Here is a 16,217-nt window from a genome sequence, read left to right on the forward strand (position 1 = left end):
TTTTCCCTCTTAAGACCACAACAATGTTATTGACGAACGCACGGTACAGTGCAGTTTAAAGCCCGTCAACATTAGCATAATTTATTCATGGACGTGCTAAAAAACGATATGCTAATTTTCGATTTAAAGCTTTCGTGACTGCAGGGATTCATCTTCTTGGTTCTTTCGGTAAAGTCACGTAGAATGGAAATAATAAAATAATAAAAATAAAACATTATAAAATATTATGGGTTTTTTTTTTCCATTCTACGTGACTTTACCGAAAGAACCAAGAAGATGATATGCTAATTGCTAAGCCGCGCTTCGCCACTGGAAGGGCGTGGCTTACGCCAGAGGGGGCGTGGTCACCTATGAGAGTGGGCGGAGCCTCCCCCAGCACGGAGACCCACAGAGACACGCGCGGTGGGCTGGCCACGTTACATCGCCCACGTGTGCGTCAGGGCCAACGGGCTATGGTAACGACGCAATGTGTACACCACACACACCACACACACGCTACAAATATAACACAACACAATGTGTAATAATCGTTGTACGTGATAACAATTGTAAGCGGGATGTGTCGGGGAGGAGGTTACGTCATGACTTTGTAATGACAGCTGTTCGTGTTTAATGTAAGCGAGCACCTGTCCGAATGGGCGCTCTCATTCCTACCCCTTCCTCCTCCTCCTTGTGTCCGGGTCTCTTTCGTTCTCATTAATCTCTCGCCTCGTTGCTGTCGTACAGCTGTCGTGAGATTTACCTGGCCTGCGGGAGTGGTAAACGGTGGTGGTGGTGGTTGTTGTGGTGGTTCGGGGTGGTGGGTGATGTTGTTGTTCAAACGATGTTTGGCAAGGGCGTATCATTTATAATGCGTGATTTATCCGAGAGGGATGTAGAGACGCGCCCGTGTGTGTGTGTGTACGAGGTGGTGTATGGTGGTGGTGGTGTGTGGTGGTGGTGTGTGGTGGTGGTGTGTGGTGGTGGTGTGTGGTGGTGGTGTGTGGTGGTGGTGTGTGTATGGTGGCGGTTGTGGTGTGTGGTGGTGGTGTGTGGTGGTGTGTGGTGTTGTGTGGTGGTATGTGGTGGTGGTGTGTGGTGTTGTGTGGTGGTGTACGGTGTTGTGTGGTGGTGTACGGTGTTGTGTGGTGGTGTACGGTGTTGTGTGGTGGTGTACGGTGGTGTTGTGTGGTGGTGTACGGTGGTGTTGTGTGGTGGTGTACGGTGTTGTGTGGTGGTGTACGGTGTTGTGTGGTGGTGTAAGGTGTTGTGTGGTGGTGTACGGTGTTGTGTGGTGGTGTATGGTGGTGTATGGTGTGGGGGGTGAGCGGTAGCGCTCAGCTGCGCTACGAACCCGGCGATCCGAGTTCGATTCCCGCTCACGGCCAACACCGCTGACGTCCTGGGCCTCACTTAGGCCGACTCGGCCTTAATTGAGTTACCTGGTGCGGTGTGTTAGCATCGCTACCGGGGAGACAAAGGCGGTCGGGTGCTGGCCCAACCGTGTATAGTACTGTACCGTTCATAGGTGCTCGCTAACAGCGCTTGCCCAAAACAGTTCGTTTAAGGTTGTTCCATGGATCAGTCTTTTTTTGGTGTGTTAACATCACCGGTACGATGTCACACAATGATGCTACTGGGGTGTATGCGGATGCCAGTATATCAAACGGCATTTAAATGTTACATTGTACAGTATATGATATTGAAGGGCATGGTTGGTATACAAGTACTATGATTATTGAGTGGATCAGAAAAAAATATATTGATATGCATTGCACATACTGAATCTAATTGACAAACACAAGATGGCTTTGTACACTATACGGTACAGTACAACCTGCAGTATATGAAGGTGATGTCACGATATAAAGTGATGGCGTGGCCGATGTGGTTGCTATTTGACCGTACAGACTTGATCAGTACTGATTTGTTCAGTCAGAGGGACCTGCTTGGCGCTTGGAAATCTCTCATGCAGTCATCCAGCAGCGATATAACCAAAGGATAGAACATCGGACTGCGTGGCTTCTTGCTGTATTGTGGATGTGAGACCCGTGCGTCTGATGTTGGGGTCGTTAATGTACAGAGAGGGGGCTTTTAGCTGCCCACTGCTGTGGATTTGTCCACTGCTTGTGGCCGTATGACCTCGCAGCCCTGTGCTGTTTTCTTGTGTAAATTAGGCTTTGTTTGAAATGGGTGGGTGCCATGGACTTTGGTGGACTCTTGATGGACAGGCGATGACTTGTGTGTGTGTTTTTTAAACCCTGACAAGGACACCTGTTGCTTAAGTGGCCAGTTGCTCATTCATTCGTTTAATTATTTGAGTTTTAGATTTGAACGTAAACATGCACTGGCCTACTGCAATACCGGGCTTAGTAGCCAACAGCATCAGCCGTGATCTTTTCCACTGCTGGATGAATGCCTGCCCCTTATCATCGCAATCCCTCACTGTCTTGTGATTTAACAAACTATCTAGCCCCTGCTGATGAGCTAATTTCATCACTCCGTCTGCGCACAAGACGTCCTCGCGGGCGATTTTCGCTCCTTATCCACTGGCACTCCATCATAATTCTTGGCCGTTGGCCATCCCGTATGTGATGATGGCCCTTTGCTTTTTTTTACAGTCAATATGTTCTATCCCATTTGCATTCGTGTTCTGTATCAGTGTAATTATGGCATGTATCGCTGGATGCGTCTTCGCACACTTTTAGGCTCATGTTAAATTTTCTTTCCCAGTGACTGTTTCTGATACGCATTTTATAACAGGCAGTATGCACCTACATGTGCATTATCTTTTCTTGAAAAAGTTCCGTATCTCATTTACCTGGGTAATTTAAAATAGATATATAAATGTGTTTCTGCTTTAGACCGTGTAGCTGTTTACAGTGCGAACACTGACCCACATTATCAGGGTGTATCACAAACACTGGTCAAGTTATGCAACCGTGTCTTTGGTCAGCTGGTATTTGGAGGGTCTTTTGGCAATTGTGTTGTGTATGGAATGGCATCAGCGGCATGCTGCTTTAAACTATAGTTTTGGGACACCACTGTTGCCGCTCATGTGTGAGAATTTCATTGGCAGGCACATTGTACCAAAAGATCTGCAATTACACATTTGTAACGGCACTGAAAATAACACGAATGTTACGCTTCACGTGTTTATTTGCTTGTAGCCATGATCGGTTGTTAAAAGCCACTCCAGCAGGAATACAGCCGTCGTTATTTTGCTGTTTACAACCCACGTGTCTATGGTACAGTGAAGATGTCCTTTTGTTAAGTGTCGGCAGATTTCGTGGCAAACGAACGTGGTGCAAATCGCTTTGGGAGTTTTGAATGCGTTTTAATCATTAACACTATAACAAACAATATTCACGGCGTTTAATTAACCAGAAACACTTAAGTAGAGTCTCAAAACTCGTGTTCGGCAGTGTCCTGCATTTTGATGTTTACCGTTTCATTCGTGAGTGGTATGTGGGAGGAAATGTGAGTGCCTGGAGAAAACTCACCATAAGAAGGGACATAATTCAAAGCTCCACACGGAGAGAATAAATAATCATTTGCGCGACTGCTTTCTCCTGGCCACCTCTTAACCCAAACATCCACCATCTAGTAACCACAATCTGCCACACGCATACTAACCACACACAACCCTGCTTTTTTCTGAAATCAGACGAGGGTGGGGCTCATTGAAGGTCACTTCGTAGTGTAATAAAACTATGAAATATAAAAACTTAACACAACTATTCATAAAATATGGGCATTCTCCCCGCTAGCAAACAATACCATTGCGCAAAATGCTGCCTGTTATATATTATTTTACTTTTTAGGGTAGCATTATTGAGGAAGCTTTTGAATTCGTATTTTTTTTGTGCTTGTGTACCACTGCCAAAAGGTTATCAAGAATATTTTTTGTCGTTTAGTAAATATAAAATTGTATTTTTCAGGTGTGGTATGGGCGCCTCTGGCAAGATATAACAACAGCATTCGGGCGCAATGGCAGAACGCGATCAACATCTCGCGCAAGATAAACCCGCGGCGGACAACAACACGGACGATGACCACGATCTTCCTGCCGCCACCGCCGCGGTCCACGTCAACGGAGGCGGCCACCACGACGGTGCGGAAGGCGCCATCGACGAGGACCTTGACCTGGAACTCGACAACGGAGACCACGAGGAGCTGGGCTGCGGCGCCGCGACCGCGATGGAGAGCAACCCGTTTGATGGGCTGCCCTTCTCGTCACGCTACTACGCGCTGCTGAAGCCGCGGAGAGCGCTGCCCGTGTGGGGCGCCCGCGAGACGTTCCGAGAACGCATCGCGAGCCACCCCGTCATACTCGTGTCCGGGGAGCCCGGCGTCGGCAAGAGCACACAGGTGACGTGCTTCACTGAAATTCATTTCATTGACAGTGTAATGTCGCATGTCGCCGAGGTCGGATATGTGAACGTCTGTGGTGGGCTCAGCGGAAGAACAAGCAGCTCGCGTTTCGGAAGGTTGCCGGTTGAAATTCTCGCCGGGGGTTGGCTCGGCCCATCATTCCTCTGGAGTGGATAAAATAGGTACCAGTTTGTGGGGAATGCAACAGTGGTTGTCCTATGGATATACTCGCCCCCCACCATAGGAATGTAGAATTTACAACACTGGCTCAAGGCTGTAAACAGTGCCTCTGCTCATTTGAGCAGGAAATCACTCGGTCAAAAATTACACACCGCGAACAAATGTGTATGTTGAACTTCTTTTTCAGCGTACGTAGCCAACCGTGCTAATCGGTTACTTGGCAAAGTTAAAGTTCCATCTGACTTTAACATAGGAAATATTTTACTGTGGTTTAGAAGTAACTGCATGTATGCGACATTAAGAATTCATGACTGTATTTGAAGAGGTCAGATTTGTGAACATCCACTGAGAATGATAGTTACAGTATGCACAAATACTGCACTGGGTGTGGGTGGTTAATTCGTCAGGGTGGATATGTGACGGGTGGATATGCGGCTTTGTACTGTATTGCCTATACCCTGAGGACCGCCAAAAAAGGTTTTTGGAGGCCAAGGGCAACATGCCACTTGGAGTGTAACGATTTGGCCCCGTGTGATTCGATTAAGGGTAACGATTACATTCATTCGAGAGCCAATATTTTTTTGACATGGTGGTGAATGTCAGAGGCCTCTTGTGACTGCAAGGTTTACGTGAATCCATTACATATAACACAGAAAACAATAACGCACATCCCTCTTTCCATCCACTGCTAGACGAAGACCTTCCTACACCGTGTCAGTCTTGCGTGTTGTTGGATCATACAGCACTACGCCTATCAGTTTAGGGTGGTGAAGTGGGTGGTCTGTGATCGGTACAGATATCACTCGCCACTAACGCTAGCCATGGCTAGGAATTGAACTCGGGTCTCCAAATTCATTCCACAGTGGGCAAACCACTGCGCCATCACTGCGCCCCCCCCCCCTCAATATGCTGGGCAACGGCCTCCTTCCCAATCTTTTCAGTTCCTTTCTTTAGCTGCACCTGTCCACTCGTGGCCTCTGAACCCTTTGATTTCATTCTGCCATCTCCTTCGCACTCCTCCCCTGCTTCCCATTACCTTCTCTCGGTATCCGCTCAGTAGTTTGTTTGGGAACTCGCTGGATTTTGGAGACCAAACTGCCACGCACTTGTGAATTAACCAAGTGTGTGTGTGTGTGTCCCCCCCGTGCGTGCTTGTGGCATGCAGATCCCGCAGTGGTGCGCGGAGTTTGCGCTGTCGCGGGAATGCGAGCATGGCACGGTGGTGTGCGCGCAACCACACGCCATGGCCGCCACCAGCTTGGCGGTGCGCGTTGCCGACGAGATGGACCTTAACGTCGGCCACGAGGTTGGCTACTCGGTGCCTTTCGAGGACTGCTGCACGACGGACACGATCCTGAGGTGAGCTCGCTGGCTCGGGGTTGGGGGGGGCGGGGGGTCGAGTACAAGAGTTGAGCCCGCCCTCTCGTCTTTCTCTCTCTCTCTCGTCTCTCTCGCTCTTTGTCATCCTGCTCTTTACCGAGTGTTCGTGACATCGACGATTATGCTACGCACCTCCGATTAGCACGGTTGGCTACGTACGGTGCGAAAGAAGTTCAACATACATACGCCACTCTCTGCGATTTTGGGCCTTTCCTATAATACTGGTTAAATGCTGTCCGCCAGTACTAGCTGACTTCACGTGCAATGCATGCATGTGAAATGTGGGCAACCGATTGTTCGATCCACTGGTCAACGAAGGCCTCGTCAAGCTGTCACAATCTGTCACGGTTCTTTGACGTAATCATCCACCTCGCATCTGCACACGAGCTGATTTAATTGCTCGATTCACTGGGTAGACATCCTCTCAGGCACGTATCCTCTCGAGTGATGACAGTAAACTGTGAATAACAGCACCATGACACATTATTTTACGAACCCGTAATTTATTAAACGTGTATCCCGTGTCTGTTGCTCAATATGTATAAATTAAATGGAAGTAGATATGACTCAGAAGCCATTGAAGTGGGCCTTAAAGTTTGACTTTCAGAGTACAATACTCTGCATGGTTTGCCATGCAATTGAGCAGCCTGCATTTGAGTTTAATTTAGATCTAATTATTTTCTGAGAAACTAATGGAAGAGCATATGCTCTTTGATCTGTATTCTTTGTGGTAATGCTGTCACAAGGGGATAGGTACGGGATGTTAAAATGTTTCACTGATTGCAGTTTAAATATAGATCCAAATTCACACCTTGCAATGTTGGGCATTGTAACAATAAACTGGGGTCCGAAGATTTAAATTGAATTTCTGGGTGGTCTAATTATATCGGTGCCTTTGCGTGGAACGGAGGATGTTCTTCGCAGTCAGAGGGCGGACTCCCTCTGAGAAAATCAAGCCAAGGAAACTTAGCACATTACGATCTCCACTTCATCTCTGCAGCACTTATAAGAAAAGGTGCTAGAGCATGCACATAAAATAAAACCAAATTTATGCAAGTGCTGAAAACGTAATTGGCTTTCGACATCGCATACGGACTCGCACATGCTACAAGATCTACCCGGGCTAATGACGAAGCAGATATGAAGGTTAAATGCTCTGTGTTTTAAGGGTGCGATGTTGTTTTTACTAAAATCAGTTGCACAGCAGGGGCTCAACGCAGTGCTCACCTTCGCTGTGGTCACGTGACCCATTAAATAGACGGGATTTGCAAGGCAGCCTGTGAGGCTTACCCAGCTCACGTGGCTTGGGTGATTCTGGGCCGAGTGCCGAAGGGGGCTCCCTATTTTCAGCAGTCCTCGAATACGGTCGTGCCGCTGACGCAGGGTCATCGCTAAAGAGACACCTGCAGCCAATGGCGTCGCTCGCTTAGGCAAGCTTAATGTAATTTTTCCATATAAAAAAAAAAATTAGCTCGTTGTTGTTTTGGGTGAGTGTAAGCTAACCCAAAACATGCGTTATAAATCTTGTAAAAACAAAATGTTCGATCAATTCCTTCTTGATGGGAGAGGGTGAGGAGGAGATGGTGGTGCAACAGAGGGGAGGGGACAAGCTTCTGCGTTAGCTTGTTGGGACAGGAACTTGAGCTGGGCTGGGCTGTTTTCAAACTGGATTGGCATGGCTCAGAAACGCCCATGGATTGCACAGCAAGAGAGAGCTAATGCCCTCAGTTTGGGATTGTGTGGATGGAATTTTTGTTGTTCACCCTGTGTACAATAGATATCATAGCACATATTTCCTCGTTCAATAAAACCCCCAGTGCCACATGCTGTGAGACTAGCCGACAATGTTAACATATGTTGTGGCAGCGAGGCACGTGATTGAAAGGTCCAAAGAACAGCTGTGCTGATTGGGGGCAGTGGGCGGACTTTTGCTGTCGGATAAATGTCAAACTATCCGCATGCAGGGATTTTAGAATGCTCTTTTATGCCTGAATAAGCCATTCGAGTGAAAGAAAAACTCTCAATCATTGTGACGTTTAAATGCTTCTGGTTTGATGGTGAAATATGAAAGGCAAACGTGCGCCGATGAGCACATGGTTCAGAATACAAAAGCACATTAGAGGCCTCACATTGAGTTCAGAAAAGTAAGTGGGCTTCGGTAGAACACATCGCTAGATGCAATAATGGCTGGTATGGACAAGCCAAAGGAGAAAACACGACCGAGATGAAGACCTCAATGATTTTGCTGATAAAACAATGAGATTGGCTCGGGTGAAGGAGCAAGATGGATTATGGCATCTCAAGACTGTGAGGGATGTGATGCACTGGAGAGGCCTTCGTTGAGAAATAGTTCAATCATGACTGATGACGATGAGTTGGATTTGTGTGTTAAAGACTCGTAATAACATTCCATTGTGTATGATGCGATAAAAATATAATATGTACTGTGAAATGTATGGTTTCCTCTTTGAAGCCAAGTGAAATTGGCTAAACATCCCAATGTAGCAGGAACCTCCTAAAAAAGAGCCTTGATACTCGGTGATACTTTCCTGGGTAAATAATTGCCATTTTACTTGTGATGCCACGTGGGTCTTTAACCTCCACACGCCATGCCTGGGTCATTTTATGATGGAGGTATCTGCTGACTGTGGGACTTGAAACCTTATATTGTGCAAACTGGCCACGTGGATTGCTCCATTGACATTGGGCTATTCCAGCATTGCATTTAGAACATAACGACACACTCGTTTCCATTGCCATGCAAAATAGGACTTTTAAATTTCATGTAAAAAATATACAGGGTGATGCATTTATAGATACCCCTCTAAAATAATATCTAGAGAAATTTTCGAGAAAGCATTTTATTTCAAAGCTTCTGCTTAACCTATCAATCAAAATACACTGATTAACCCTTTTAGCGGCACACTGGACTTGCAATGCAGAGTTCTCCGGTTCCACTCAATCTCCTGGCACGGAAGTTGAAACAATGGAGCAAATTTTCTTGGCTGTCTACCCAGCAGTATAAATGAGTTTAGCCACAGTTAGTTAATCAGCAGCTTGCGTGTGGTGGGGTAAAATGTGGGAACTCGCATATCTTCAAAGACATCTGGCCAGCGTGAAAAAGATACCCTCTCTAGAGGAGCACTCTGGAAGCCCCCCTCACACTAGCTTGATAATGTCTTTGCCAGACGTCCCGTAGAGAAGTGAGTTGCAATAATGGAATGCTCTTTCTTCCCATATGAGGATAGCCACTTCTAAATCTATATTGAAAACTGATTTCTTTATAACTGCTCTTTGTGTTTAGTTTGTTGTCCTTCCCCCACACCTACGATTAGCATGGTTGGCTATGTACGGTGTGAAAGAAGTTCAGCATGGTATACATAGTGGAAGTCCTTTCACCAGCAGTGATCTGAGCAAGCAATTGTAGGCTTACACCTTGACCTTTTATCTTTTGCAATAACAAAGGGCCCCGCCTGCACCCTCAGGTTCACGACGGACGAGATGCTGCTGCGGGAGCTCACGTCGGACCCCCAGCTGGATCGCTACGGCGCCATCGTGCTGGACGAGGTTCAGGAGCGATCTCTGTCCACCGACGTGCTCATGGGCCTGCTGCGGGACGTCGGCCGCCAGCGACCGGGCCTGCGGGTGGTGCTCGTGGCCACGCCGTGCGCCGCCGAGGCCCTGCACCGCTACTACGGGGACGTGCCGTGGATACGGCTCGACCCGCCAGTGCCATCCTCCACCTCCTGCTCCTCCGCCGACAGGAGCGGCAGCGGCGATGACCGCGCCTGTTCTGCAGGTGAAGGTTTTGTCGCCCGTGGATTCATGCGGGCGTATCGTGCAGTTGACATACGGCATTGCGGATGTTTCACTGCACAACCGGGACAATGACAGGGTCGCCCTGTTGGGTATGTGGTCAAGCGTGATCTGTTCATCACATAACTGAACGCTGCCCCATGAAGCGCTTACATAGGTTTGATCGCTATGATACATCGAGCAATTCCCGATGCCAACGAATGGATTACCAAACTCAACATATAACTATAATGTGTTTATGGGTGCTTTTCAAATGCTCCACGAAATAAATAATTATGTATGTCTGTGATAGCTCATCCATTTCCAACCTCACTGTGTATGTTGATGATCCAGCCCTCACTGCTTCACTGCAGTCACTGACAGGTGGTCAGTGTCTTCCCTAGCAATCTTTTGTCGCTACCACCATGGTTGCTGTTCCCGTGAACTTTTCTCAATGTTTTCTCCACTCATGTTGAGGACTCAGTCTACCAGACTCACCATTTCATCTCCCATCCTATGTTTACCCAAATTGTTATAACCTTGCTCAATTCAAGGAACATATTAAACTCAATTTTACTTTTAAGTCGTGCTGTTTGTTTTTGGCCACTTGGCAATTCGGGCCTCTAGGCCTGCGTTCATTAACAGTGAATACAGAAATTACATTTTGCGTAGCTGCGAGGAAAGCAAAATCTTCTCTCTGGGGTAGATCAAATTAGTACATCTTTGTGGGGAAGTCGATACTGGTTGTTCCTGGCCCCAGGTTGTGTCCTGGAGATGAGCATTACCTCAGCGCTAATTGGAGCAGGGAAGCAGTGGGACTCTTTGAGCTTCCAATCTCACTCTCCCCCCGGTCGAGTGTGGTTCATAGCGGTAACTTTTAACGTGATTATCAATGGGATTGTCGACCAAACTTAATGAGCTTCTGGTCTTGTCTGTAATCCAAGCTGCCTGCATTAAATAGAACACCTGGCTTGGATACTTATTGCCTTGCGTCTCTTCGACGATTGTACACAGCCCTTCCTTGCGAAATGATCGCTGCACTTGCATTGTTATCTGAAATAATGGGATCTCATTGTTCTCTTGAATGTTTTACTCTATTTAGCATACGTTTTAAGTTATCGAAGGATTTCTTACATAAGCAAGTGGATGCTCTTTTGCATTGTTCTTTTGAAAGTGCTTGGCAACAGAAAATAATCGTCTTCTTCTTTCGAAAAATTACCTTGCAATGATGTCTCTGGGTCTTTAGTGTTCACTGAACACAAAGCTTGGCAGAATTGCCATACGGTTGGCAAACAACACGGGCAACATTGTGACCCAGTGGCAAGTGACCTAGGCACCCTGACCTAACATGACCCGTGCTTTAATGATTATCCCACACCCGTGACTTTTGTTCAACCGTAAGAAAATTAACAGTCGTAGGCACGTTGCCGATCACACCGGGATGTCGACTCAACGTCCGGTGGCCCCTTGGTGAAATCTCTTCTGTTGACGTGAACGCCCCAAAAAGTATCGCCTAGCGGGGGTTCAAGTTTACTTTGTTTAACCAGGTGAGAACGAGGACTGAAAAGAGACGAGGATAGCCTCATTGGCAAGAGTGACCTGGGGAAATTAGTCTGCCAGTAGGGAGCGGTGATGGCTACGTATGATCCCAATTGAGTAATTCACGGGTAGTTTTTGAATTCGGCAAAATTGGGCACTGGCTCCGGCATACAGTGGCCTGCTGTAGCGAACGATACCAGGGGATCTTTAACTTCCCCTTGGTGCTCCAACCACCCGTACGGCTCGAACGAGGCACGGTCAAACCAAACTCGCGTTTTGTCCAAGCGTGCCGGCATATGTTCAACAACATGCAGAGAAACGCTCGAGACGGCCCCAACCCGGACGAGCGTGCTAGGATTACGAGCTTGTTGTCCTTCCCTCGCACCTCCGATGCGCACGGTTGCCCACGTACGTTACTAAAGAAGCTCAACATGCATACATACTAATCCACGTGGCTAAAGTCGTGCACGTGCGTTTGGCGCTTGCAGGAGAAGCGGTGGGTCAGCAGGGAGAGTTGGTGTACACTGGCGTAGAGACGGAGCAGAGGGACGTGGTGCGAGCAGCCGTCAAGCTGGTGTTGGAAATCCATCGTGCAGCTCAGCCGGGAGACGTGTTGGTGTTCCTGCCCTCTGACAAGGTAACCTAACCCCAATGTAATAACATATGAACAGAACTCTGGTTTGTGTCTCCACTTACAAATGATATATTTTTTAATCATCTGCCGTTCGGCTTTCCATACAAATATTATCCAGACGTATTTGTTTAAGCAAGCAAATTCTGGGCTGGTTTCAACATTTTGCTTCTCATCTGCAGTCATGCTTGCTTAAATGAATGCTGCTGGGTTGCCAGAGCACTCCATCTATACGGTGGAGCCCCTGTTCTGCACACAAAGCTATTGTATACAAACTCATGTCTTATTGTGGGGCATTACGGTTGACAACGCATAAGCAGAACTCCATCGATCGTATGTCTCCACATATAAAGAAGTTATTTTTCACTTATCGGCCGGTTGGTCCTTCCAGACCAATAACACCAGATTGTATTGTACCCATTGTTTGGTTTTACATTTCTTAACATTTTATTGCTATTATTATTGTTATTATTATTCGGTGGTGAGCCTGTTGGCCAGGTCCATTCATAAATAATTCCACCGTCATTCGGCCATGTTCCTTGACGAACCAGCTTTTCCTTCATTTAAGCTTTTATATTTTCATGCCTGCCTCCTCAGTCATGCTGTCAAAAAATCTCGTGTGTTCTGCCGATGACTGTCTTCTTTCCCTCCATCCACCCATCTGTTATTTATTTTAGCAGGCTGCCCTCTCTCACGATGTGTCCCATTCGATTCCATCTGCATTCCAGTCGTGTTCATTACTTATTTTTTTATATCTATTATCCCTTTGTCTTTTCCCTCTGTCAGTTCCTCCTTTCCATTTTCATCCAGCATTATGTCTGGAACACTTTGATATGTTCTGGTGTCCTCTCTGTGAAGTGTCCATGTGGCACGAAGAGCCAAAGCGCAAATGCAAAATTCTCGGTATGTTCTCTGTTAGCCTGTTACTTATTCAACGCGTGTTCCCCTTGATTTAATATTGTTCAGGCGAACCGGCCAAGAAAATGTTGAATCGGGAACATTGCGTCTAATTGTATTAACGGGGTTGTTCAAAAGGTGGAATATTTCTTATGGGAAAGCACTCAACAGCGGGACCATTCTAACGATGTTCCACTGTGTTGAGACATTTAATCCCACACAACACAACACAGTTCTTCAATAAATCATGTTTGTTTACTAGATTTATTGTGCACATTTAAACAATTCTATCCAATAAAAGTATAAATTCACGTGACCTATTGAGTTAAAAATTCTATATTTTGATGGCTAATGTTGCTTTGTGTACGAAGCAATAAAACGTTCAGTCCTTGTACCGTTGAAACTAACAGAGCACCTCTTGCATCTGTCTTGCGCAATGTTTGAAACAAAACCATCAGGCGTTGCTTGATTTGGTTGGGTGACAAAGTGCAACCGAGTCGAAGCCATAAAATGGTGATGTCACTGTGCCAATAGTGGTTTCAGTGCTTGCCAGCAGCCTTTGAACACTACAAACGCAGGTGTTCTAAATGGATCTCATGTGTGTTTTCGGGTTGTTACCACGTCCTGTTCTGCACCGATACCCGACGTTTTATTCCACATGCTGGGTGGAAGCTTCTCCGTGAACTTGAGCGTGGTGCCAAACGTCAGAGATCTTGTCGAACAACACACGGCACAACCCCGAAACACAGCGGAGATCTGTACAGCGCCACCGTGAAAACCTACACTGTAGCGTTCTAAATGGATATATATGTTATATGGTTCGACTTGTGTCCGGTGAGACTGTCATGAAAAAAATTGAATGATTAGCATTTCATGTGAGATTTATATTCCATCTTCGAAATGAGAATCCTTTTTAACATTCATCCCAAGTCCGAAAATGTGCGAATGTGGCGACTGAAACAAGTATTAAAATCGATTTATCCTCTTCATATTTGCCATTTAAATGTAATGAATACATAAGTGCATGCACATGGCTATGGATGGTCTGCTTTTTTCTCCCCATTTTTACTTAATTAAATGGTGGTCATTCATGACAAATATAAAATTAGAGATTTACATATTTGAATATATGAAGCACTTTCCACTGTATATTATAAGGGGCATGCGCTGAATTAGCAGACCATTCTGTGTTTAGAGGCTCATTCCGGTCGGGTTTGTATTCATAACATCACGGCATGCATGTAAATGCCTCCATTGTTCCGCTGCAGCGATGCAGAATACTGAATTGTGTTTTTATACCAGTTCACTTCTCCTGCAGAGTCCCGGTGGGCCCACAGTATCACGTTGTTTTCGACAACAGCACGATCTTTTCTAGCGTTCACCAACAATCGAATTGGTACCGAGTTAATGCACAGCAGTCCGTACAAAGCAATGCTGTCGTGGTGTAATGGTTGGCACGCTTGAGTCGCAATCTATAGATGACGGCTTGGATCGATCTCCCGAGGGTGGCAGTTGAATCAGTGTGCAAGTTTCTTAACTCCCCCCACCCCGAACTGCCATTATCCACAGTTAGCCGAACGACAGGTCGTGTGTGTGGTGGGGTTAAAGTGTGTGTACTCCCACCTCTTGCAAGACATCTGGACAGCGTGGCACAGTAAGCCACATGCCCTCTAGAGGAGCTCACTTGTGGAATACCTTCCACCAGCAATAGTCTGAGAAAACGGTTACAATGGCTGTACCTTTACCTTTTAATCTCTTAAAATGTGTTGTGCAGGGTCGCAAGGCTGCATTGTACAGATGATCCCTCATCGACTTGTTGCATCAAATTTTTTTTTTATCGTATCTCTTGGTATTGTTGAATTGATTTGTGCAGAGATTTGAATGTTATGCCCTATGATATGTGGGTTTTCTCTGGATTCTCCGGTATCTTCCAGCATGCCAAACACTCATTAATGGAATTGGTCAAACATCCTGACGCAGGACCATCCAGAAAACAGTCTTGAGACTCGTTGAGGCTTTCCTGGGTAAATAAAGGGAATTATTATTAACATTGTTATTTAATGAATTCATCAAATTGTGCATTTTTATGTCTTTGTTATGCCAGCTTATGGTTGGAAATGTAAAAAAAAACATGTTTGGCAGCCAATTTTAATGTTATTCTATTTTAAATTTGCAAAAGTGTATTCTAAGTTATTTTCCGGTACATTGATTTCTCAGATAAATGCCATGAAGCCCATCAGACCATAACATTCGCATTACAAATCCGAGACAGACCTTCATATACATTTGCATATACAGTATTTCCTCATGCCGCCAAACACTTTCACCTTTATCTCAGCGGGAGCATCATATGAACTCTGACCTACTTTCCAGCCCGAATGGGAGGGTGCCTATGCCTGTACGTGTAATGCATCCGAACACTTTAGCAATTTACGATGCTCTACAACAAACTGCATCGACCTCCGTAGCCCCAATGTGCTTGGTTCTCACCCATTGTGCGCGTGTGCCGCCCCCCTCCCCATGCTTGCAGCCAGCCACACGGGACGCGAGCACCGCGTGCGAGTGAATCCGAATCTTTCAATCAGAATCGTTATTTGTCCTGGTGGAATCCGATGAGCCGCGAAGCTCTTTTTCAGAGACGTCCAGTGGGACGGCGGGTCGGCCGAGCGAGCGGATTGAGCATCGGCGGCACGCGCCAAGCACGCACGGATGCCCAAGCGGTCGCGAGCGCCGTAGCCACAACACACTGCCGAGTTCTCATCCTGCTGCCCGTGCCTCTCCCCCCGTGTCGCTCGCGCCGCCGGGCAGGACGCGAGCACGGCGTACGAGCAGGCGCGCCGCGAGGCCCGCCAGCTGTCGCCGGCGCTGGGGGAACTGCGGCTGGTGCCGCTGCTGCCGGGACACCCGGGCGGCGCGAGCGCCCTCTACGACGCGGGAGGCGCCGCGGCGACTGCCAAGGGGCGCGGGGGCGGCGCTAGCGGCAGCGGCGGGTTCCTGGGCGTGCGGGGCCGACGGCGCAGGGTGGTGCTGTCCAGCGGCATTGCCGAGTCGGCGTTCTCCTTCGAAGGCGTTCGCTTTGTCATCGACTCGGGATTGGAGACCAAAAATGTGAGATGATGCAGAAGAGCATTTTGTTTACAGTAAGAAGTAGGAGAATGAACTGAAGTTATTTAAATCGTATTCTGCCCTGTTTTTAGACTAAATTAAGTCACCATTTTCCCTTCCACGGCCAATAACGGGCGTCGATTGCTGTGATTAATGGACTGTGTTTGACATAAGCGTCCTGATTGTAATTGTCTGTGATTTGGTGCAATTTGTCTTATTTTTGTTTCAAGTATAGCATATGTCTGAATCGGAATATGAAGGATATACGTTTTTTTAAAGATTCTTTATACAAAAAAATAAGAGCGGAAAATAAGAACGAAAGCTTCAAATCAAGACA

At 46.8% G+C, this 16,217-nt stretch overlaps 1 protein-coding gene across 3 annotated transcripts in view; it reads left to right on the forward strand.

Annotated features, from left to right (window-relative positions):
* Window positions 1-366: 366 nt before the first annotated feature.
* LOC144931504 (ATP-dependent RNA helicase homolog DQX1-like) overlaps window positions 367-16,217 on the forward strand; it is a 32,893-nt gene continuing 17,042 nt past the window's right edge. For 2 of the 3 annotated variants that reach the window (XM_078855427.1, XM_078855429.1), the window contains exons 1-6: window positions 367-455; window positions 3,921-4,350; window positions 5,699-5,892; window positions 9,399-9,712; window positions 11,736-11,884; window positions 15,584-15,883. In XM_078855427.1, the coding sequence (XP_078711553.1) occupies window positions 3,970-4,350; window positions 5,699-5,892; window positions 9,399-9,712; window positions 11,736-11,884; window positions 15,584-15,883 (1,338 nt within the window). In that variant the 5' untranslated portion in view covers window positions 367-455; window positions 3,921-3,969. Of the gene's footprint in view, window positions 456-569; window positions 615-3,920; window positions 4,351-5,698; window positions 5,893-9,398; window positions 9,713-11,735; window positions 11,885-15,583; window positions 15,884-16,217 lie in introns of those variants that run through there. The other variant, XM_078855428.1, reaches the window with a different exon arrangement.

The sequence above is a fragment of the Lampetra fluviatilis genome, chromosome 4 (assembly GCF_964198595.1).
Source record: "Lampetra fluviatilis chromosome 4, kcLamFluv1.1, whole genome shotgun sequence".
NCBI lineage: Eukaryota > Metazoa > Chordata > Hyperoartia > Petromyzontiformes > Petromyzontidae > Lampetra > Lampetra fluviatilis.